This window comes from Lagopus muta, chromosome 1 (assembly GCF_023343835.1).
Source record: "Lagopus muta isolate bLagMut1 chromosome 1, bLagMut1 primary, whole genome shotgun sequence".
Classification (NCBI taxonomy): Eukaryota; Metazoa; Chordata; class Aves; order Galliformes; family Phasianidae; genus Lagopus; species Lagopus muta.
Genome location: NC_064433.1, coordinates 104,483,119 through 104,508,937, shown reverse-complemented (window position 1 = coordinate 104,508,937; position 25,819 = coordinate 104,483,119). Strand labels below are relative to the sequence as shown.

The window sequence follows — 25,819 nt, the reverse complement described above, 5'->3', positions numbered from 1 at the left end:
TCATTTATCTAAGCCTTCCTGCATTCAAGTGTTGAGGTACAGGCTAAGACACTTCTCTTCCTGCAGGAGAGAGGGCTCCAAGAAGACCTGAGAGCAGTCTTTCAGTATCTGAACGGAGGGCTTCAAAGTCCATAAGAAAAAAGGGAACAGACTCTTTAGCAGGGTCTGTTGTGACAGGACAAAGGGAAATGATTTCAAACTAAAAGGGAGATTTACACTGACTATAAGGAAAAAAGTTGTTTTTTTTTAACCATATGAGTGGTGAGGCTCTTGAACAGGTTGCCTAGAGAGGTGATGGGTGCCCTGTCCTTGGACACACTCAAGGTCAAGCTGTATGAGGCTCTGAGCACCTGATGGAACTATAGGTGTCCCTGCTCCTTGCAGGGGGGTTGGACTAGCTGGCTTTTAAGGATCCCTTCCTATTCGAAAGCTTCTGTGCAAGCAAAGAATTCGGCCTAAAAAATTGGCAGAGGATCTGGAAGCAAAGGCAGAGACACAATTTTTCACCTGGACAACCTTATGAGATCTGAATACCAACACAATGGGGTCCTTCTGGGGGCCAGCAGAGCCCACTCACGTCCCGCTTTCACCTTACTAGGCAAAAGACTTGGAGAGAGTTTACATCTCGGCTTTTCTGAATCAGAATGACTGAACTCAGGAAGACACCACCAGTTCTGAAACAAATCATTTCACAGTTTTGACTTCTGAGGCAAAGGTCATGATCTTTGTTGTGTATAGCTGTGAAATTTTCTGACTGCACGGTTTGACAGGAAAAAAAAAAGTCTGACAAAGGCCATCAATGAAAGGTGGAACTCAACCTCTGGGTGCTAAATAGATCAAAAGTTTGACTACTACTACACTGTTGTGCATAGTTAAGGGATCATAGCCCACCTTGCTGTGTAATATGGTGATATTATGGACTGCTCCCTGAATACGATGTCCTGTGATACAGGGAAGAAAGAGACAGCAAGCTCTAGCTGCAGGCATGCCACTGGGAACAGTACAGCCTTTATAAAGTGTGTAGAGTACAAGGCTCAGTCTTGCAGGGCATATTCCAACAGAGACAAAGCAGCTGCATGACCAGCACACTGAGGAGTGGCAGGGGACTGAAACAGAGACTAGGACTTTCAGGATAACACTGAGCTTATTATACTCTGAGATATGAAATCTTTATGAGCCACTCAACCCATTCATCTGTTTCCCTTTTATCTGAAATGAGCACTGACGGTGATTCCAGTTTTCCCAAAGACTTTGTGCATTCTTAGAAAGATAAAGAGAGGGAAGCGAATCTGAGTTGGAAGTAGTTTGGGACCACTATGAAGCAAAGATACTTCTGATACAAGAGGTGATGTCAAAATATGCAACTTTCAAGAAATATCTAGGAAATAGTGACTGTTACAGCTCCTTCTCTGAAATTGGATGGCACTGAATCTGTCACCCTTATCTGTCACTGACTTATAATGAAAATCTCCTCCATTGAGACATTCAGCAAGGTCCCTCAAAAAGAAACAGGCAGGATGTGTTTAGAAATGGTAATGCTTTAAGTTAGCTTTAGATATCATAACCAAAGGCCATCTATGCGTTCAACGTTTTAATCTGCCAAGTGTGATTAGGTGCTTACTGCAACATCCTCTGGAGGCCCCAGGGGAGGGAAACAGGTAATTAAAGCTGGGAAACTATATTGATTTATGTCCTTCAGGTTACTCTTGAAAGTTCTTCAGAGTTGAGGACTGCAGTGCCAGTATAGCAGAACTCTGATGTGTTAATGAAAACTGATTAAATCTCAGAGGCCTCTGCATGAAGAAGTTCTGGCAAGTGAGAAGATGCACAGTATGGGCAGAAATGGGCATCATTCTCCTCCTAGAGGTAGGATTTGAGATCTTAAAAGTGTTCTGGAAAAACTTTGTTTGAAGAAAATGCTTCATTCCAAGTGCTAGATAATTCTTTTTTATGCAGACAGTAAGTCCTCAGCACTTGAAGATTTATGGTAGAGAACATTCCTGAAGTACAACTGATTTGGCAATTGATCTAGAAGGCAAGCTGAAGGCACCAGGGGAACCCAGCTTTCTTCTAAAGATGCTTACAGATCTCTCGTATCTGATTTAGACTTTGCAGTTTCTCTGCAGGTGAACAGATAGATCCTATGCTTAGAGAAATGACACTGCTGTATGCATGGGCAATGGCATCCCCTTGTGACCTTTTCCACACGGTCTTAAGGAGAGTTACTGGAGCCATTGGCTTTGGGTTATGAATGAGGAGATGGGAAATCGCTGCTGTGAATCAACACAACCCAGGTGGCTGATAACCATCTCCTGAAGTCATTGCAGGCAGAGAGAAAAGAGAGTAATGGTGAGGGAGAATCACAGATCTGACGCGGCCACTACTGGCAACATGGCTGCAGGCAGCCAAATTTTCCATTCAGTGTGGCACAGAAGAATCAGTGTGAAGAGTGAGTGGAGGATGAGGGAAAATTGGTCATACCAGAGAAGTGAATAAGTGCTTAGGAGCTTATTTTAAAAAAGAAAAAAAACCAACAGCACAGTTTGCAAGGAAGGCAAAGGCGGAAATTTGCTATGACTCAGGCAAAAAATTCGGTGGAACTGAGGGAGAGGCATGCTGCTCCTTTCATAAACACATCAGCATGGACAGGAATGGCAGGATCAGCCAGTGTGAAAAGTAACCTAGCCAGTATAGCATGCTGTTGGGTGCTCCGTGCAGTAACTACATTGATGCCAGAACAAGATGAAAATATACATACATAAAAATTAGACAGTCCCACTCTTGCAGTCTGGGCTACAGTGGCATCATACAGCTGTTTTCTGAGGCTTCGTTCATAGAACCAGGGCTTGTAAGCTCAGTGGAGGAAATTAACTCTGGAAAAAATAACTAATGGAAAACACGCTTGAGATGAAGACAGCTACACCAATACATAAATCCACGTACGTACAGTACACACACGTACAAGGAGAAGCTGATGTAGAGAAATCTTTTTGAGCCTCCTATGGAAATACTTAAGTGCATATATAAAAAAACCAAGGCATCATCAGTCCCATGGGGAAGAAGACATAAAGTGCTGCTAACACCTTCAGTTATGATCTTTCCTACATGTGTGTTTTACTTCAGTGCACAGACAGGACATAACCGTATGTTCAGTCTGATCTTTATCATATGTGGGAAGGAAGAGACACTCTGCTGTAGCTTTGTAGCTATGGAGCTATAAAATCACCCTATTCATTTTCTTCTTCGTACAGGTCTTTACTGAGAAAGTTGTGTATGTACACAGAGCCAGGAACACAAAGATGTCAGAGAATCATTTGAGTTGAACATTCCCTTAAAGGCCATCTGACCCTGCTCCCCTCCTGCAGTAAGCAGGGACACCCACAGCTCCATCAGGTGCTCAGAGCCCCATACAGCCTGGTTGTCCGCAGGGACAGGGCATCCACCACCTCTCTGAGCAACCTGTTCCACTGCCTCAATACCCTTATGGTAAAAAACTTCCTTATACCCAATCTAAATCTTCCTTCTTTTAGTTTGAAACCATTTCCCCCTGTCCTATCACAACAGAGCCTTGTAAAGAACAACAGAGATGGCTGGAAGGTATCACCTTAAATTCCATAGGAGCACAAACAAAAATAGTTCACCCACCATACATTTTTCTGGCAAGTTTTTGCATACATTTTACATGCAGTGTAAAAGACATTTTGGCTTAAGTGTGTCAATAGGCACCTCACTTGGGATCTTAGGCAGAATCCTAAGGCTAAATCTTCTCCAATATGCTATGTGACAATTCCACTCAACCATCTAGATGCTTGGGATCTCAGTATATGACCGCTTGTATATTATGAAATAATAATCACAGAATGGTTTGGGTTGGATGGGAGCTTAAAGCCCACACCATCCCAACCCCTGCCATGGGCAGGGCTGCCCCCCAGCAGCTCAGGCTGCCCAGGGCCCCATCCAACCTGGCCTTGAGCGCCTCCAGGGATGGGGCACCACAGCTTCTCCATAGGTCCCTTCCAGCCCCTACGATTCTGTGATTCTGTACAGTGAGATGAACTCCTGCTCAGCTTTGCTAAGGGGTGTAGCTGCAAACAGGAAAGTGGCAGCCACGTTCCTCGTACCGGGCAGAGACACCGGGCTGGGTTGGGGCCCGGGCCCCGGCCTCTACTCCATCAGCTCTTGGGAGTAGAGTTTGAATTCGCTTCTGTAAGACCAGCAGAGGGAGCACAAATCATTAGGTACCAACACTGCTCACGGAGAGAAATACCAGAACCCACTTCCTTGTAGTTGGATGATAAAACCTGGCTGCTTTGGTAATTAAATAACACTCAGTGAAAGGGAATACAGTTACTAGAACCTAAGCAAAGCTGACATCACCACCATTTTCTTTTTGAGTATGCCTTGCCTTTGCTGTCTTTGGAAAAAAGAATGAGCAAGGCAGCAATTACATCTGGTACCAATTATGAGATTCATTTTAAGATGCCAGAATCTGCACAACAAACAAAATTAATTAAAAGCATAGGATTTTTCTTTTTTTGTTGTTGTTGTTATTGTTTCTCCATGGCAAAACATTGAGACACGGTCAAGCATAAGATAATTTGATTTTATGTCATTTGCTATTGGATTAACTAGCTCAGACATGATGCTTGTATGGTGGTAGGTTGGCACAGAGCAGTGCTGCCCCTCCGCTCCCTGTGAGGAGCTGCAGCCGCCATCAGGCCTCCCCTCAGCTCCTCTGCTCTGCGCTGAGCACAGCGAGGGGCCTCAGCCGCTCCTCATACCTCTCCCTTCTAAACCCAAAGATACCACTAAAGGAACTGTCTACCAACTGTATTTTTAGCTTACAGTATCAAGCATTTGATTCTGAAATGAGATTTAAGAAAACCTTAAAAACAAAATCCATTCCAGAAGCAGAAGCCATGAGAAAGTCACGGCATACGTGACCAGTGTGCAAAAAATGGTTACCAGATGCTTGTTTCCTTCCAACTAAAAACCCCATGAGAGGAAGCTTCTGCTGCGCTGTTCATCCTTGTTCCAGATTATATTCCAAGCGAAGGAGACCACATTCCAACATATTCCAACAATATTTCATTGAGTAAGTGCTTCAGGTCTCAAATCCCATTGTTTTGGCTGAGCTTGCTTACATATGTCAGTTCTCTACAGTCTACACAAAGTGTTTGGCTATTAACAGGGCTGTATCTGATCCCACTGAATAATTCCAGTGGAAATGGTCAAACGTAGTTCCTCTTCAGATTTCTTCCAGACTAAAGAGTTAATACTAATTTTCTCTTGAAAATATTTTGAACAAGGAAAGAAGACAAACACTGAAAGTGTCTTATTCTTTAGGACTTTGGAAACTGGAAAAACAAACAAACAAACAAACCCATTTGAATGCAGTTCCTCTATGCATTTGTGATCAACTCATCTTAGAAGCTGGGCTGCAAAAGTTCCAACTTACTTTCCAGTAATTCTGGATACACCTGAAACAAGAAGAATGTGAATGCATCAGATATGTAAGAATTTAATTTTTCCTGCTTATTAGATATTATATAAGCAGAGTGAGCATTTCCATGATAAGATTTTGTTTTTACTGCTTCAGGAGATGTTAACAAGATCCGATTCATCTTGGAAGCACACTTTCTTTATAAATGTGCGTACATTGCACATATCCACACAAATGTACATATTCATTACAGTTCATTTTCTCCTGTATTCTCACAAAAAAAGATAAAAAGGTGGATTACATGCAAATTAGGAATTCTGCCCATTTTGATTAACATTTGCTGTAGCCTTTGCTATCGGTTGAGGTCTGACAGCAATATCCCCTCCTATGAAATTGCTGTTTTCCAAAGCACCAAAACCTGGGGAGGCAAACAATGTCTTCACTGGAAATAGTTCACAGTTATCAAAACAATGTTCTGCAGTCAGCTGCTGAAATACCAGAGGAACCCTTTCCTCTAGATGGACATGAAAAAAGGTACAAAAAAAACAAAAAACAACCCAGAAAACAAATAACATCCCTCCCAACCTTACTTCAGAAAAACGTTTAGAATATCTTTACTTTTGAAACATCCCCGAAATGAAAATACATCCCCAAGCCCTACTGTGGATGTAGGTCACAAGAATAGCAGTCTGAACTTGAAGTTGTTCAGGGAAAAAAAAATACCCAAGAAGGCCCATTAGAACATAAAGCACTATGAGGAACAGTTGCATAAACAATTTGCATTCTCACAGTGGAAAAGCAAATTTGACTTTGAAGCAAGATTACTTTGAACAGACCGCACAAAGAGCCAACTTGATACTGTGTTTCATCTGCTACAGCCATCCACAGAGCGTCTTACCACTGATGGTGAGATGCTGCCATTCCCATTTGTCAGTTTATAAGCTCTGACTCAGTGTCATTGGTACTTCCATTCTGAACTGCTTAAACCATGCTTGTTCCCACGTAAGCGCTAATTAAGTTTTTATGCGATATTCTTCATGCAGTCCTTCCTTTCTGGAAGGACAATAAGAGAGAATCATGGGGATTTCCAATGTGCAATAGCTTCAATCCTGCTATTTTGGAAATAGAACCAAGAAAGGATTAAAGTAGTAAATGTGCAAAATTTATTAAGTTCTTCAATGAACACCGGAACATGACATTTATAAAATTAGAACACATTTTTGAGATAAAAAAAGATACAAAAACACCAGCAGTTGCTTGCTGTAATACACAATGGCCCACGTGTAACTCAAACCTAGTTTATTCTAAGTCAATTCTGTCGTAAAAAATAATCTATAAAAAATAAAAATACTTTGACAGAAGAAAGTGGTATGCAGACAAATATAACTGCAGCATCTGTACAATTAGTACAAAGAGTTGGCTGTTGGAAAGAAAAGGCTGAGTTGGAAAAGCTGTGAAGGACAGTGTCCTTGCCATGCTGTTAGAAGGCATTTTCTAAATACAACTTGGATATTTGTACATACAGAATAAAGTTTCACATTCACAAATCTCATTCAGTTACAAGAGTTGTAACCTTCTGGTGAGAGAAGAAAAAAAAAAAAAAAAAGAACAGATATTCATCTTAATATGCCTTATCATCAAAGTAATTGTTGAAGTATTTTTCAAAGTATTATTCGGTTATTTTATGTATTCATTGGCTGCCATTCTAAACGCAGCACAATGCAATTTGACCATACCTCTATTTGCAAAGTGCTTCCACTGTGACTTTTTTTTATTTTCCACAGTGGAGTGCCTTCTCCCCACTTGGTACTTGCCCATGTTAACCAGTGCTATGGGAGAAGAGCACCCCAATACACAGCTTCACACACATGGAAGTGAGCACTGGGAGCACCTGGCAGCCACGGCTATAAGGAATTTTAAAGGGATGCTCAGAGGATTTGCCTCGTTGAGGCTGTTGTCTTCTTTGCTCTGGATACTTTCCAGAGCATACTTTGCTCTGGACTTACTGACTCAAAAAACACTGTCTCCAAGCAGCTGGAAGATGCCAGAGAAGTATTTGAAATGGTATTTGGCATCGATTTTCTTTTGCCTGCATAAAGATAATCTAAGGACTCTGTCAAAGTACACATTGGCACACAAAATAAACCTGTAAGAGAGAAATCCTTCTTGTGCAACACAGTAGGCTTTCATCAAGGTTATAGGTTCAAGTATATGAAGCATACAGATCTCTTCTCTGTATTTGGATAGTATTCCTTTTATCATCAGATGACCATTCAGTCAAAATGGCGTAAGCTACCAGAACTCCATCATGCTTTAACTGCAGTCAGCTGGCAGCAGAGAAGGTATTTAATTTTCCAGTAACAAAGTGCAGATTTGAAAACTTCAGAACAAGGATCCCAAAGTCATACAGTCTTCATTAGGCCGAAGACTTTCATAACTAAAAAAAGTTCAAGTGTTTATTATACTACAAGTCCCATCTTTGAATTTTATTTCCATAGAAGTTATAGTATGTCCTTTCCTAGTGCTTCTTCTGATCCTTTGCTCTGTGAGGTATTATCATCGTAAGAGTAATTCCCCGAATCCCGACTGCTCTGTTTGAAATGTCTGTTGCCTTTAAAATCATTTTGATTTACTTCTTCTGCGATGCTACTTTCAATTATGTAACAAATTTCTACTGGTTCTTCTGCAGCAGGCACAAACGGACTGCTAAAGAGCTGTCCTCCAAAGCCCTGCAAAAACAGAAGCGCAAAGAAAGACGAACATTCATATACAACACCTAAAAAATAACCCCACTTAACATGAAGGCCATACAACTACACTGTACTGTATCCAATAGTCACAAATTTTTCTACCTATAGCATGCAACCTGCTCTCTTAAGTTCAGGAATGAAAAGTCGTTACAAAAATTTAGCTGCATTTACACATTGTTCTAGCAACCTCAACTCTTCTGCTATGTTTGCAGCTGTCAATCAGGTATATAATCACAATACTTCATTGATTACAGCCTTGAGAGCACTCAAGAAATAAAAGGAATGAATGAAGCAAGCTGCTACAGCACGACACCAAGCCTTACATAGCTCTCAAGAGTGCCGCTGTCTGCTCTATGTGCTTCAAATCTATTCTCTGAAATGGTTTTTATATCAAATAAATACACAATATTAATTCTGTTATCAGTATTCTACTGAACAAAAGAGCTAAAATGCTGCCTTACAAATTAAGTTCAGATTAGCCCTTGAAAACTATGCAACTAGGGTTAAATTATAGCTGCGTTCAGAAAGCTCTGCACATTACATATCATAAGAGCCCCAAGGAGAAGGTGATACATTAGGAAGGCCACACACCGCTCAAGTCAGTGGTCTGGGAAACACTGAAGAAAGCTGTGTGAGGAGTAGTTCTGGATATGCTCCAATACAGAACCGTGATTCTATGATACACTCACATTCTAAAATGTATCCACATTTATGTGTGGCTCCGGGATCTAGTGATCTAGAATAGGATCACTATTAAGTACTATGCCAAGCAGAGCTCAGAAACTGCATAATCATCCTTTTTGGGACTTGAACCATAAGGTCATCATGTCAAGAGATGGCAGACATTTGCTATATCAAAATTTCCTCCAAAGATTGAACTTGCACTTTTACCTCCTTTGAGTTTTAAAGGACAGGCAATAACAACAGTTCTTTGATCACACAGCCTCTCAGATGATAAAGAGACACAGAAGATATGGCAGAAGTGTAATATGACTTCCACAGAATACACAAAGCTGGAAGGACGCTTCCAACATCCAACTCTCACCAGCTTCCTGAGCCAGATATGGTTTCTGTTTATTTTAGTAATGTTTCATTCAGTTCTCTTCTACAAAGATGCCCTTGATCCAATTAACCCTTCTTGTATCCAGAGAGTCTTATGACCAAGAGATCTGGAGGTCTGCCTGCTTGAAGATGCTTTGATTTTGAATCTGGATCTTAATAAAACCATTCAATTCTCTCTAATTCTAATAATGAAAGAGCCAGAAAATGCTCCATCAACTTCTAAGCATAGAACCACACAATGGTTTTGGTTGGATTTTTAAAGATCATCTACTTCCAACCCTCCCCCCTCACCATGGGCAAGGACTGTTAAGAGGTTGCTCAAGCCCCATTCAACCTGACTTTGAATGCTTCCATGAAGGAGGCATCCACAACTTCTCTGGGCAACCTGCTCCAGATGCTCCTCGTCACAAAAATTTCTCCTCATATCCAATGTGAAACTATTCTGTTTCAGTTTAAAATGATTGTCCCTTCTCACTACAGGCCCCAGCATTTAAAAACAAAACAAAACAACAAACATAAGGTGAGCTTATACAAGAGGTCACAAATTCAGAGCCTTCTCTAAGCCAAACAACCCCAGCTCTCAGCATTTCTTCACAGGAGAGGTGCTCCAGCCCTCTGACCATCTTTATAGCCCTACTCTTGAGATGTTCCAACAACTCCATGGCCCTCTTGCATTGGGAGTCCCAGACTTGAATGCAGTACTGCAGGTAGAGCCTTATGAGTTAAAAAGCAGGCAATCAACTCCTTGACCTGCTGACTAGGCTTCTTTTGAAGCAGTCCAGGATATGACTGACTTGCTTAGGCTGCAAACACACATTGCCAGCTCATATTTACCACTAGTATCTCCAGGTCCTTCCTTGCAGAGGTGCTCTCAGTCAACTCCCCTCTCCAAGATACTCATGATTCCCTCCCAAACAAACCTTCAGATAAACTAGTGAGGTGTAATGCAACAAGGAACAAACAAACTGGAAGCAATAAAAATCAAGTTTTATGCAGCAAGAAAATAATGTCAAGCTGGTAAGTGAAAGGATGTAAGTCCCAGTGCCCATTCTGTGTTACGCAGAATTCTAGAACATATTACTACTCAATTTTTCCCTTGGGCATTCCTGCATTTTGTTAAAAAGTATACAATTAATCTGTAAGACTACAAGATAACAGAATCATTTCTTTCTTTCCATTATATTTTCTGCTTAAAGAAAAATAAATCTCATCTTACCTCTATGTTCAGAGGAGTCCGGCATGAAGGAAAGAACATGTACTTGATTTTATTGTAGGCTTGATACAGGAAAAAAATAACCAGCAATGCCACAATCAAGACAACAATCAGCGCAGCTACAAATGTTGCTAAAATGATCAGAGGTAAGCTTTTACCTAAAGAAGGGAAAAAAAACCAATAAACCAAACATTTAGTCTAGGTATTCATGAACTACTACCAAGATTATAACCGATGTTTTCCAAATCTGACACAGCGCTTATCATAGAATTTCGCAATCCTACATCACTATAGCCAGGCATGATGATCATTACGAAAATGATGTCATCCTTATACCTTCAGTAATTTCATTAAAATCACAGCACAAGAGATTTATCAAATATGAGAACACAGGAATCTGCACACAGGATCAGAACCAGGATCCAGTGATTCCCTCACTACCTGACAGCAAGACAGAAAGGCTGCCCACAGACAACCACATGAAGCACCTGATGCACACAAATCTGTTACCCCGCTGGCTCTGGCCCCAGACTACATAATATGAAACTAATGGAAATACAGGAGTCAACATTTCCACGTTACGGAAATTTCCATAGGTTATGGAAGGAGAATGAACAATTAAAACAGCAAAGTTGGCTGCTGGCTTTTCAGCCAGGAAATGATTAGAATGGCCAGACTTGGAAGACCTCTAGGAGCACAAAAGAGTTGCTTTGACAGGAAAGGAACTCCTGTTCTAAGATTCAGATGACTGTGGCCCAGTCAGTAGGGAGAAAAAAGATCTAGCAAGCAACTTATCTATTTCTTTCAGATGAGTATCTAGGAATAAATCAATCCCAAGCATATTCTGACTATTTCCTATACTGGTAATCTAGACAACTGCTCAACTTCTTACACTAGTACAGAAACCTATTTAAGTACAGAAACCTATGTAAGTATAGAAAGATGAGATAAATTTCACTTCAGTGCTCAAAAATGATCCTGTATTCCCGTTCCAACTCAAGAACCATAGAAAGGCTTCTAACAGGCAAGGTTCAGTTCTAAGACTTAAATTTTGAACCTTGTGGTAGAAGAATAGAAAGCAGAACCCAGCTTTTGATAGCAAAATATTGTCATCAAATAAATCTTTCAGCTGAATAGTCATAGGGTGTTCAGTGATTAAGTTCAAGAGTTCTGCAAGCTTCCTTCTATTCTACTCCTCTATTCTACTTTGCAACATTCTCTCTATCAAACAAACCAACTGAAGGGAGATTGAACACACTATAATAACAGGAAACACTTTACAAATAACCTAGATGAGACAATCGGAACTTTTTAATCTCTATTTCCAGTTAGTACAAGTGATCAAAGAACAAAAACATTCCACACAGTTATAAGAACATCTGGGAAACACATGGCACAATCTGTGTGACTTTCTATCCCAATATGGAGGCTGGAACGTACTTCTTGGTCTTTAGTAGGTTAAGTTCAATAGGGCAATATGGGGAAATCTAATCTTTAACCAGTTGAACAATTAAAGAATTTATTTTATGAAACTAAAAAAAGGTAACAATTATTTTTAGGATTAATAAAGACAGGAAGTGAGGACTATATAAATCACTACGTCCCAGAAGTTTATTATGTGAGAAAATAATAATATGACTATTAAATTTTCTTAGTATCAGTTCGGATAGTTCTTCATTTCTACTAGTACTAAGAGCTCTTACTAAAAGACAACCAGCCAAATTAAATTCAACAGTTTAACACACCCTGATGTTGACTGAATATAACCCATCCTCAAACCTATTTTCACTTTGCACACAATGTGCAAACAAGTCAGTCTGAGTGTTTTCATCTTTATTTGTCCCCTAAGTGCCCCCTCACACTTTAGATTAGGATTTTTTTTTTAAATTAAGTTAATTCACAAAATAATTAAGATAACTCAAGAATAAAATACTCTTAAAAATGTAGCACCTAGAGATTCCCTGCACCCTCATAACCATATTTAGGAAGTAATGGACATTAAAGTGTGCTATTAACAAGCTGGAATTAATCACAGAATCACAGAATTGTAGGGGTTGGAAGGGACCTCCAGAGATCATCGAGTCCAACCCCCCTGCCAAAGCAGGTTCCCTACAGCAGGTCGCACAGGTCGGCATCCAGGCAGGTCTTGAACATCTCCAGAGAAGGAGACTCCACCACCTCCCTGGGCAGCCTGTTCCAGTGCTCCGTCACCTCACTGTAAAGAAGTTCTTGCGCATGTTTGTGCAGAACTTCCTATGCTCCAGTTTCAGGCCGTTTCCCCTTGTCCTGTCTCCACTCACCACTGAAAAGAGTCTGGCCTCGCCATTCTGCCCCCCACACCTTAGATATTTATAGACCTGGATCAGGTCCCCTCTCAGTCTTCTTTTCTCAAGGCTGAACAGACCCAGCTCACTCAGCCTTTCCTCATAGGAGAGATGCTCCAGGCCCTTCACCATCTTTGTGGCCCTCCGCTGGACTCTTTCCAAGAAATCCCTGTCTTTTTTGTACTGGGGAGCCCAGAACTGGACGCAGTACTCCAGATGAGGTCTTACCAGGGCAGAGTAGAGGGGGAGGATCACCTCCTTTGACCTGCTGGCCACGCTCTTTTTAATGCACCCCAGTAAGCCATTGGCCTTTTTGGCCACAAGGGCACACTGCTGGCTCATGGCCAGTTTAATTCATAATCATTACAGTGACTATTCTGAGACAATTTCTAAACTCAGATGTACCGTGGAATAACCGCAATGCAGTTTTGTTGAGGTCAGAACAGAAGTATCAGTACAGCAACAGGACAGAACACAGCAGCAGTGACAGACCTCTGCCCAAATGGGTGCTGACTTGTTAAGGCCGTTACATCGTGCTGCAAATACTTCCTAACTAGTGAGGACTGCAAAGGCCGGTGAAGTGTTAACAGTTTCAGTTCCGTAGGTGTAACAAGTCCAAAGTTCATCTTACCTCCAGGTGTTTCGATGCATTCCTCTTTGCTGAAATCACTGCTTTTGTTGTAAGCTACTGAGAACGCTTGTACTTTCACACAGTACAAAGTTGAGGGTGTCAGATCTGAGACTGCCGCTATTGTCTGTTTTGTTTCTTTCATTTTTACTTCCTCCTGAAAAAGAACAAAGTAAGGTGCACATACATATTATAAGAATCACTCACCAAGAGTTTTGGACTCTGCTGAACAAGTAATCCTGTAAGTAGCTTCGAATAAAACAGAAGAACCACGTAACTCTAAAGCAAGCCAATTCAGAAAACACTGATTGTCAAGAAGATACCATTTTCACCATACCAAAATTTTGCAATCAAAACTAATGTACTGTGTGCAAAATTAAACTCCTTCCAGTTACTGTTTTCCTTTTCCCACAAGTTTATACACACGCATTTCCCGATTATGATAAAACTATTTTGCTCTAGGAACATTTAAAGACTATGAGGAGATGTATTAAAATATGAACTGGAAACATTCAAGGCTTCATTATTTTATTATACATGTAGGTATAAAACTGCAAATACAGAAATAAGCATTTGAGAGGCAAGAATCTACGTTAGGACAAGACTCCTACAGAGATACTGTAAGAAAGAAACCTCTGTTCAAAAGCAAGCCATTTGGCAGCTTTATGAAACTCAGAGCGTAGCTTTACAAAATCATTACATGGCCACGTGAATGAAAAAAGATCAAAATCACCTCAGGTTGTAATGCTAGACTTTTTAAAAGAATCTTTCACAAAAACAAACAGGCACCATGACTGGCACACCGTGTACGTGCCTCTTCTGAAAATAAGCTTCTTGAGAACTTAAATGGACTGTTCATGTCATAGCAAATTGCACAGACTGTTTTAAGCACTTGATGATTTCATACCTCATTATCTGATGAATTCTTCCAATATAGAATCTGGTAAGATAAATCGTAAAGGTCACTCATGATTTCACTCTTAGGTCCTCCTGGAGGAATAATCTTGATATGGAGCAAAACATCACTGATGTCCACCTTTATATCAGGAGGGCCAATTTCATCTTCAGACGTTAAAAAAAAAGAAAGGTTAAAAAAAAAACAAGACTGACAGAATAGAAGTAACAATACTGAATAAAACACAGCCATTTAAATCTATGAAAATTTATTAAAATGTGTATTTAAAACTCTGACTTGACTAATAGTTTCACCTGTATGTATCTGTATGCATAAGGGCAGCTCCGAAAGTACTGCCTCCTATTTCACTTTGTTGACCCATGACAACAGAGGTGGATGTTGGTGGTACAGCAGTAAAGGCTGAACCTTCCCACCAATATGCCATTACATGCTGTTGTCACGTGGCACACAGCATAAGTGTCACAGTTTGACATAACGGCGTTTGACACAGAAGTGTGTATGAAGCAAAGGTGTGTCACTGAATTCCTCTGTATGGAAAAAATGGATCTCACTGATATTCACCGACACTTCAAGGGAAACCAAAGACTGGATGTGAGTACAGTGAAGCAGTGGGTGATGCATTTTAGCAGTGGTAAGAGACATGAAAGACAAGCCATGGACAGCCATGCACAGCTGTCAAAACTACAAAGCATGTAGTATGTCTCAATCAGCTCATCCATCATCAGTATCTAGAGGGGAGCTACAGGAAAGAAGGGGTCAGAGTCTTTAGCAGGGTCTGTGGTGACAGAACGAGGGGAAAAGGCTTCAAGCTCAAGGAGAGTAGATTTAGGTTAGATATAAGGAAAAAAAATCTTTTACGGTGAGGATGGTGAGGCACAGGAACAGGTTGCCTGCCCAGTGATGTGGTTGATGCCCTGTCCCTGGAGACTTTCCAGGTAAGGCTGGATAAGACCCTGGGCAACCTGATCTCTTTGGGCCAATGAAGGATGGGCCGCATGGGCAACATTTTCCTAGCAACGATACCATCATAGCAGCTGTGAAACAGCAGGTCACATGAGCCACCTCCACTGCTGCAGACATTTACAAACAAAGCATGCAGGCTCTTGTTTATCAGTGATGGAAGCATACAGCTAACTGTGGTGACTACGTTGAAAAATATTGTTTTGTAGCTGAGAATTTGCTCTATCAAATTGTGTTACTCTCATCTTTTTATCTGTGCTAGTTTCCATGGAATTAAATAGGAGGCATCACTTTCAGAGCAACTCATGTAGCATCAGGTACAAGTTGGCTGAGAAATGAAAAAATTTAAGAAAGAATATCTCCTTACTCGTTACCAGAGGATCTACTCTTATATCTTTAGACAAACATGATTTATTATGTTCATTCATGGCCTGCACACGGAAGTAATGAGATCCTGAAGTAGGCTCGATGACAGACGACAAATTGCATTTCATGTCAGTGATGTCCTCACATCCTGATACCTTCCGCCACTTCGAGGAATAATCATCATAAAGGTTCTTTAGGTACCCACTGCAAGAAACATTTCAATGTCTTTTTATGACATAGGGCCCACAGATTTAAAACAAACAAACAAACAAGAAAACTAGTTCTATTTATAAATGAAACAATGAAGTCAATTAAATCAGGAAGTACAAACGAGTGCCTTACTTAATCCTCACTGGAAAAATTTCCTGTTGTAAAAATTTTTACAATTCAAATTCAGATTTTTCAACGAGTTCTATGAAGTTATTTTTATGTCACGTTGAAGGAACTCCAAAAGAATGCTGCTCTTGATGAGCTCTCTCTCGTCATTTTGATGCCAGTCACAGTATTTGTTCCACATGCAACTGGACATTAAGATGCATGCATTTAGATATGACATTTTCTTTTTCAAATGCTGGAAAGTGACCAGAAGTAATCAAATATGTTGACAGTTGAAACCTTGAACAACAGCATTTTGCTCATGACTTCTAGTCATCTAATTTCTTCACATTTAAAAAGGTACAAGGAAATGCAAACTTCCTATCTTATAAGAAATGCTACTTAGAATACAGAGTAGTCAATTCTGTCAGGTATTTAGCACTCCTACGACAAGACCAGCATTCAGAAGTTCTACAATAGGCTGTATGCAATCCTTTAAAAAGCCACTAGATGAATTTAGTGCTTCACAGAATGCGTTAAAACACATTTACAAAGTATTTAACTTCTAGCAAGCATTTGCAAAAGACAGCATATGCCATTTAGAACTACACTACGGAGAGATGGAAGTTGCTTAACTCACATGAGATACTGTACGGTATAGTTCACATGTTCTTTATAGTGATTATCCCAAAGCAGATAGAATTGCATGTTCAAAGCAAAAACTCTCACATTCGTTGGACAAAGAAGGTCATTTACTGCTCAAAAGAAAAAGCAGAAGTTACTGGGTAGTAATAAGCTTTGTATCACATACAGCAATTCCTCACTGAGCGAGCATTCCTCATGGTCATGGTACACATTCAGGAAGTTTACAGAACAGTAAAAAAAAAACAAACCCAAAAACAGTTATGTTTGAATTATAAAGATGACAAACTGATATGCTGTATATACAACAGAATGTAAGCCTTTAACAATAAAAGCATTAGTTTAGTTCACTACAGTTAAAATGAAGGAGAGATGCATGGAGATTTTTAGAAATAAACTAGTCCAGCAGTGACTTGCCTAGAAAACTATGTGAAATATACACAAACAAACACAAAGCAGTTTTGATGCATCATCCACTCAATCTAGAGTTTAATTTTCTACATTGCCACACTGTAATTTTTCCTGAAACACACATTGAGGAATACTTAAAGACACTTGAACAGCGCACAAAAGAATTTAAGTGTAGACGTGCAAAGCAAGCTATTAATTGCAAGCAAGTTGCACACAGGAATTCTTCAGAATCTGCAAAAATAAAGTCCAAAAGGCTTGCATAAAAGACATTTTTCTAAGCCTGGCTCCACTTCATATGCATTCATTCATTACCTAATACACAAAAGTATTTTATTTTGTCAACACACGCTTCCCTTTCCTCTTGATTCAAAGTCACAAATCCAAAAAAAATATCTAGTTTTCCAATACAGAGAAAGTAGTGTTCACAATCCAAATCACTGGACAGAATTTGCCTCCACACGAAAACCTCTGTGTACTATAAAAACTTCTAATATCAATAGGCAACATTTTACATTGGTTTAAAATACAAAATTCTAAATAACGTGTGATGATTGCTGCTATACCAAAGAAGGAAGCTGTTTGAAGTAAGATGACTTCACACTTTACCTTTATGGGTGGTTTTTATGCAATGGATTGGACTGAACAGGCCTTCTCGATAGTCCAGAAGAATACTTGCTTGAACTTTCAAACAATAGGTGGTCTCTGGAGCAAGACCATCTATTACATCCATAGGTAAAATCTTTTGATTTCTGACCTATAAGAGAGAATTGTGAACAGTATATGAAGATAACTGCTCTTCCAGATGAGCTGATTTTCAAGTATCCTTTCCACCCGCCAGGTTTCGGTCTATTTGTACAATATCACAGGAGCATAGGATGGTTTGGGATGAAAAGGACCTTTAGGATCACCTAGTCCCAATCTCCTAGTGTAGGCAGGGATATGTCCCTCTGGACCAGGCTGCTCAAAGCCTCATCCAGCCTGGCCTTGCATGCCTCCATGGAGGGAGCATCCACAACACCTCTGGGCAATCAATGTCTGTTCCAGTGTCTCACCACCGTCACAGTAAACAATTTCTTCCTAACATCTAGTCTCAGTGTACCATCTTCCAGTTTAAAGCCATTTCCCCTCGTCCTGTTGCTACGTGCCCTTACAAGAAGTCCCTCCCCAGCTTTCCCTAGGCAGTGCTAAAGCAGGGAACAAAGGACGATACGTGTAGCTGATTCAGCGCCGAAAGGAAGTTTCTAACTTTGTTCCTTTACATATGAAACTAGATTTACAGTTTCAGGAATGCAGCACAGCTCTGGATGAAACATAACTGAGGGATTCAAGCGCACTATGTTCATTGAACAAACACTTCCTCCTCTCCCCACTTGGCTGACCAGACATGTCAGACACACAGCTTGTACTTTAATTATAAGAACTCCAGAAGATCAAATTAGCCTCTTATCTTGCCCTTACCCTTCCCTATCTTTATCCTACTGTGTTTCTTCCCACTGCCTTGAACTTTCTTTCCTTTCCCTGTTCCTGCTGGCTGACAGTAGATCCTGCTCCAGTTCATGTGAGATGGTTTCACTTCACCCCTCATGCATTAACAGCTGGCTCTGGGATTTAAGAGAAACATAGCAATTCTCATAAAATACCTAACATAGTCCTCTAGAAATACAAACACACAAATTAAAAACAATTTCTCAGCCACATTGCAACAGTTGTACTATTATTGTGTAACTAAACAAGCTATATATTTAAACAATTCAATTTTAGAGCATTCAACAATTAAGGCAAAGGTTATGGTCAAAAACATCAGAATATAATCATACCTCTCTTACATTGGATGAATTTTCCCAGATAACTACATTATATTTAAAAATCAGAGGGTTTAGCCACATTTTTCGGACCTGATTTGCTTCTGGAGGAGAAACCTTAATTTTAATGGCTCCATTTATGGACTGCAATGCTACTTCAGGGGGACCAATCTGAGCTGCAAATATGAAAAAGTCAAGCGTGATGAATGTTTAAAGGAAAACAAACCAACATTTAAATTACATTAATAATACACAGCTACTGTGATTTAGTATCTTACTTTCAACTCTTTCAATGCTGTAACAAAACTACAGGAATTGCCCACAGAAACTTAGTTTTAATTCTCAGGCAGTAACTCACAGAAATCTGACCTAAAATATATGACAATGTTGCCTGAAATTAAAATGCAGTATTACAACTGAACATTTTCTGTAAAGGAATGAAAAAGCTGGACTGTATTTTAAAATCAGTAAGGCAAAAAACTTAGCTCAAACAAATCAATCCAGTAGTACTGCACAATAGCCTTCCTTCACTATCCTATAATGAAAAGCCAAGAGGTCAGTAGATGACCTCCAGGAAAGCCCATTTCAGGGAGGTTTTATGGAATCTAAAAAGACAGAGTGATAGTAAGATCCCTCAGAAGAACAGCACCACCATCAATACTTTTCCCTTTCCAGAAATCACCTCTAAGTACCTTACATTACTTTAAGGTTGAAACAGCCACTAATTTACGCTGTTGTAAGCAGAAGAAACGACATATAAGCCACAATAAAGTGCAGAAGGACATTTAACTAGATATGTTGCTATGTGTAAGGAGCTCATACCTATTTCATATGGAATCATTTCAAAAATGCTAGACCATGGAGACTTGTCTTCCCTTCTTTCAGCCCTTATGCGCATGTGATGCACATCATAGTATGCAGTTATTGCTGAAGAAAAGTCACATTCCGTGTGACTGACATTCTGACAACCAGATAATTCCCTCCATTCTGGTTTATCTGTCTGAACATCATCAAAGCTGCGAGAAGAAGATAAAATAAAATAAAAATCAAAGCAATCTAAATCCTCAGTTTTCTTCACCTTCTTCTAAACGCTAAGAAGTATCAGTTTGCCTAGCATTTAGCACCAATTACACTGGTGCTGGTGATACCTATTTTGTCAGCCACAAGTTGATACCACTATTTAATTCATTACTTTAATCTAGCACTTTATCAGTTTAACCTTTTTACCCAAGAGTATCAGACTTTGTAGACTGATAGCTAACCACTAGGCTTATTCAGCGTGCGAACACAGTGTCTAAGAACAGAAACAAAGAACTGCCAAAATCCAGAATTACTTCCTCTCTCAAATCTAGCTTGTGTGTTGACACAACCTAGCTCAAAAAAAAGGAAAGAACCCCCCAAAACAGAAGAATCAATACATTTGAAAACTAGATTTTCCAAATGTACCACTTTATTGCCCAGCATTGAGAATTACTACTAAGTGTGCTGTGTGTTTATAACACATCCCTATCAGTAACAATCTAATTTTACATGTAAGCTAGAAATATGAAGGACAACTCTTGGATTCTATGTCAAGAAATATCTACCTAAAAGTTTTATGTGGCAGCATCAAGAAACATAAATCAATCAGTAAACCAATTGGCTCTTCTGTAAAACTCCAGGTCTGATACTTCGTGGCTCAGCATGAAGCTACTACTTACTACTGGTATTGTGCTGAAAAGGTCACATTGGTACCATCCCCAGTGTAGTTCCACCTCAGGGTGAAATTTGCATTTACAGCATAAACCTGAATATCCTGAGGACTCTTCAGATCAGTCTGGCCTATAAAAAAAAAAAAAGACAATATCAAGCTATATAAGGATTGGGATAAGTAATTTTGACACAGTATAAGGAGAAACCACTTTTGTTAAAAAGAGTGACAGTGAAATAATTACACCCCTACATCCCTTTCAAAAACACATGCAGTCATAACATCCATCACATGAAGTTCACTGCTACGGGCGATTACAAGCAATCTGAATGCTTTTATGCCATATTTTATTGGTTGGATCCAACATCTGGAGCTCAGCTGCAAACCACTCAGGACTGACCTAATGCTCTCATTTCACAGCTGTGGAACAGACACTGCGTCAGACTTTGTGCCACACATTACTGCCACAAAAATCAATGCACGGCCTTGAATATAAATCCCATTCAGTGAGGTTTCTTCTCACAGCAGGTTTTCTACCTGTCTTAAGTCCTATGTTTTCTTTTACCCAAGGAACAGCACATAAAATGACATATGGAGGGCAAGGGTTAAACCTGAGGACACATATAAGAATGATTAAAATGTCAAGGGAAAGAGCAGTCCACGAGAGGAGAAGAACTAACCTCTGTCAGGGAGATAGCCAACAGGAGGCAATATTAGATATGGATTAAAAGTGCTCAAACTAAAATCAGGAAGCTTTGTGAAAAAAAGATCACAGAGTAATCATAATTTTTCCTTATCGTATCACAACAGGCCCTGCTTAAGAGTCTGTCCCCTACTTTCTTGTAGCCCCTGTACCACAGGCTATGCTTTTACCCTATCTAAAAGTGGAATATAACAGCATTAACTATATTCAGTAGTTTTGCAGAAGCTCACTATAGGAAAGTAATCTCCTTCAAAAGCAGCAGGATTGGTAAGGAAGCACACTGGGATGAGGACGTTAGCTTATATACACAACTTTCCCTCCCATCTCCCCCCTCCCCACCCATGGGTTTTATTGTAAGAGAAACAGTTCAAAAGCTTTTCCAACCGTAGGGTTGCAGGCTGGTATGATGTGGCATAGGAAAGTGTGTGATGTTTTGGGAAATGGACTTAAATCTATCACAAAAGATGCCAAGCTGTACTTCCTCACAGGAACTGCTGCATTTTGAGGCCTATCTGAACGAGCAAGTTCACAGCCAGTGGCAGAAACCATTCTGGTATAAACTCTCCAAATCCAGAAGAGAAGCAAATCACTCTGAACTCCAACACAAGCCTTCCTGATGGTTGGATAGTGAATTCAGAAGGAACAGGTTTAATAACAGCCCATAAACAGATTACCATGAGCTTCAGGTTTGATTGCCTCTTTTCTCTGAGAACTTCCTCATGCAAGCTGGAACAACATTGACCCCAGCTTGACACTGATTCTTTTGTAATCCTCACAAATTGCTGGAACCAGGTACTAAGAGCTGCTTTCAGAGGCCAAGAAGCATCAAAACAAGCAGCTCTGCTCTGCACAAACGAAACTGCCGCTTCATTGAGCGCTTTGTCTGTAGGACTTCCTCCCTTTGGACTGCATGTGCTCAGCTCTTGCCTGGTTTATGAAATGAGTCAAACACACAACCTCAGTGCTACAAGCTGCTGTCCCATTATACTGCAGGTATCACAATGTGTTTGCTGCTGTTTTCTTTTCTGTTCCGCTGCCAGCTGCTGCTGCAGACCACCACTGAAGCCTTTTGGCTTCAACAGATGCAAAATGTAAATACAGAAACAGAACACTAAAACCCCACAGCACTCATAGATCTGTCCTGAATGTGATTAGGCATCTTCCTCCATGCCCTGGCTGGAAAAACAGATTACTACTTTACAAAGCTCTCCTGATCCTCAGAGGCAAACCTGACAACTCGATCTAACACCTTCACGAGGAAATCAAATTGCTTATGCGAGCTTAAATAACTATTTATTGAAGGCTCCAAGCCCAAGTTATCCTGCTCACTCCATCTCCTGCTTTCATTTTCCCATGTAAGTAAAACGTACTAGTTTTGTGAATAATTGTCATTCTTGTCTTATGCATTCTCTCCAAACAAACTCCCTTGGAACAACGTAACTCACCAGCCACAGTGCTCTAGCTGAGTTCTATAAACAAAGAACAGCCTCGCAGAAAGAGTCTCAATCTTTTCATTCTAGTTAGCACTGCTACACCCCAGCACTTTTTGAGTTTCCCCCAGTATTTCAGGTTGATTTAACATTGTTCTCAATAACACAGATGTGCACAGGCGATCCATGCCTATCCTTTCGCACAATAATCCCTACTTCCAGTGTTTTGTGTTTGCTTCCCTAAAGCAATTATTTCCTAAATTCCAATAAAGAATAACCACGGAGTCAAGGAGTAAATTCAGCAACACTTGATTCCCAGAGAAATTTCAAGATTCAGTTAGAAACCCAGTGTGCAAAGCAATACTTATTCCAAAGGCTCTGATTTCTTTGCTTGATTCAATGACAAAAAGAATGCACCTCTCCCCAGACCCTCAGTTTCTTCACTACCAAATTAGTTCAACATACATTCCTATCTCAGGGAGAACAATCAACCAAAAAATACCCTTTAAAGGTCATCACAGAATTGTTTGAGTTCAAAGGAACCTTTCAAAAGCCATCTGGTCCAACCCCCCTGCAATGAGCAGGGGGACAAACAGCTTCTTTAGGTGCTCAGAGCCCATCCAGCCTGACCTTGAGTGTCTCTAGGGATAGGGCATCCATTGCCTCTCTGGGCAACCTGTTCTACTGCCTCACCACCCTTACTGTAAAAAACTTCTTCCTTATATTTAATGCAGACCTCCCCACCTTTACTTTGAAACAATTTTCCCTTATCGTATCACAACAGGCCCTGCTTAAGAGTCTGTCCCCTACTTTCTTGTAGCCCCTGTACCACAGGCTATGCTTTTACCCTATCTAAAAGTGGAATATAACAGCATTAACTATATTCAGTAGTTTTGCAGAAGCTCACTATGTTTTTCCACTGTCAGTTGGATAGAAGATGTATAAAAGTAATCTCCTTCAAAAGCAGCAGGATTGGTAAGGAAGCACACTGGGATGAGGACGTTAGCTTATATACACAACTTTCCCTCCCATCTCCCCCCTCCCCACCCATGGGTTTTATTGTAAGAGAAACAGTTCAAAAGCTTTTCCAACCGTAGGGTTGCAGGCTGGTATGATGTGGCATAGGAAAGTGTGTGATGTTTTGGGAAATGGACTTAAATCTATCACAAAAGATGCCAAGCTGTACTTCCTCACAGGAACTGCTGCATTTTGAGGCCTATCTGAACGAGCAAGTTCACAGCCAGTGGCAGAAACCATTCTGGTATAAACTCTCCAAATCCAGAAGAGAAGCAAATCACTCTGAACTCCAACACAAGCCTTCCTGATGGTTGGATAGTGAATTCAGAAGGAACAGGTTTAATAACAGCCCATAAACAGATTACCATGAGCTTCAGGTTTGATAGCCTCTTTTCCACTGCCTCACCAATCTTATGGTAAAAAACTTCTTCCAATCTAAATCTCCCTTCTTTTAGTTTGAAATCATTTCTTCTTGTCCTCTCTCAGCAGACTCTGCTAAAGAGTCTATCCCTTTCTTTCTTACAGACCTCTTTTAGCCACTGAAAATCTACTCATCAACTTTCCACATATTTCAGTTCCCTGGTATTTGCTATGAATCGCCCATGTGAATACAAGAAATAATACCTTCTAGCTTGTGGTAACACATATGAAGAGACAGAGTTTGCTGAAGATGGCAAGACTCACAGTGCACTGCTGTTACTTACAGATAAGCCCGTGGAAGGATTCACCACATCAACTAATTTCGGTTTTGCAGCCCTAGAAAAAGCAGCTGTCTTATAAACTTCTTCTGAATCTTTAAATGCTGTTTTTAAACCAATTGTCAAACTAAAAGTTGAGATGATACACCATTCACCTCGAAAGGGAAACATTCTAACAAAAATGATTACTTTTGCTCTCCTATCTGAATTATAAGGGCAAGCACAGTGTGAAAGTACACAATTACATGTCCTACTCCATGACTGCTGCAGCGCTGCCTGCTAGCAGCTGTAAGGAGCTCAGCAACAGCCTGCCACTTATCATGTGTGGGTTAGAATCTACCACGGAAACTCTGTCTCAGCCTTTCAGCACCAGGCCTGTTACGTGTGGGTATGGAAGACAGAAAGAAAGACACAACCAAACACAGCAGAGGCAGCCTGACTGCTGCTGACTCTGCGGGCAGAACGGTGCTCTAAGGCAGCAGGGTTATCACCAGGGCTTTCAGACTGAGGAACCGCTGGGCAGAACTGAGCAGAATGTGCCAGGTCACTGCAGCCCAGCAGCCACATGGCATGCCAATTACTTTGTGCACTCTGTGTGGGTTAACTGAAATAGCTGCAGGTAGCACAGGGCTGGAAAGGGAAAGAGAAGAAGCCGCAGAGCTGCTTTTCCGCCACAGCCCTGCCCCAAATGCACCGTGCAGACCCCAGAAAGCAGTATTCGGTCTTCCGTCACATTACTGCCCGTGAGACCATGTCCTGAAATCCAGCAGCGTTGTTTCCCTCGGTTCCCTAGTTGCACTTAAGGCTCCGAGGCGCCCTCGCAGCAAGTTAACGGGATCCCGAAGCCCGTTTCCCACACACCGACTCGCAGCACGCAGACACGAAGCAGGCACACAACACCATCACCTCCCCCGCCTCCCCCCACCCCCCCCGCCTTCCCCTAAGCGCCCCAAAGCCCGGCGACGGCAACCGGACAATCTCGGAGCGAGGGGCTCCACGGCCGCGCCGCCCCCACCTCGCCCCAGGCACGGCTCCAGCTGCCCCCCCCACCGCCGCCGCCGCTGCCGCGCCATGCTCACCTGCACAGCGCGGGGACATCACGACCAGCAGACAGAGCAGCACAGTTGCTAACGGCCCCACGGCACACGCCGTCCCAGCCATCAGCCCGTGGCAGCACTCACCCATACCGGAAACCTCTAGCGACTGCGCATGCGGCCTGCCCCACCCGCCAAGATGGAGGCGGTGCCGTGTGGGTGTGTTGTGAAGTTTGGGTGGCCGTAGGGGCCGTTCACGCAGCTCAGGCGAAAAGGGGCTCTTGCGACAGGGTGCCCGCTACTGCTTACTGACAAAGAACATTCAGGGAACCTCGAGACGGATTGTGTCACACACAGAGAAGGAACCAATCCGTTGTTCAACAGTTAGGCCTGTTTCATAAAATTATAGAATCAT

General features: G+C 41.1%; 1 protein-coding gene across 2 annotated transcripts; it reads right to left on the bottom strand.

Moving 5' to 3' along the window:
- Positions 1-6,583: 6,583 nt before the first annotated feature.
- Positions 6,584-25,588, bottom strand: IFNAR1 (interferon alpha and beta receptor subunit 1). 2 transcript variants are annotated; one of them, XM_048948912.1, is made up of 11 exons: positions 25,450-25,588; positions 20,533-20,653; positions 19,655-19,848; positions 18,848-19,008; positions 17,637-17,784; positions 16,618-16,732; positions 15,664-15,866; positions 14,328-14,482; positions 13,424-13,577; positions 10,472-10,626; positions 6,584-8,172 (listed from the first exon to the last, which is right to left on the bottom strand). In XM_048948912.1, the coding sequence occupies exons 1-11, from the start codon at positions 25,553-25,555 to the stop codon at positions 7,945-7,947; spliced, it is 1,740 nt and encodes a 579-aa protein (XP_048804869.1). In that variant the 5' UTR covers positions 25,556-25,588; the 3' UTR covers positions 6,584-7,944. The 2 variants fall into 2 exon arrangements, with proteins under 2 accessions (XP_048804869.1, XP_048804877.1); XM_048948920.1 differs by having other exon boundaries at positions 18,926-19,008.
- Between the last annotated feature and the right edge of the window lie 231 nt (positions 25,589-25,819).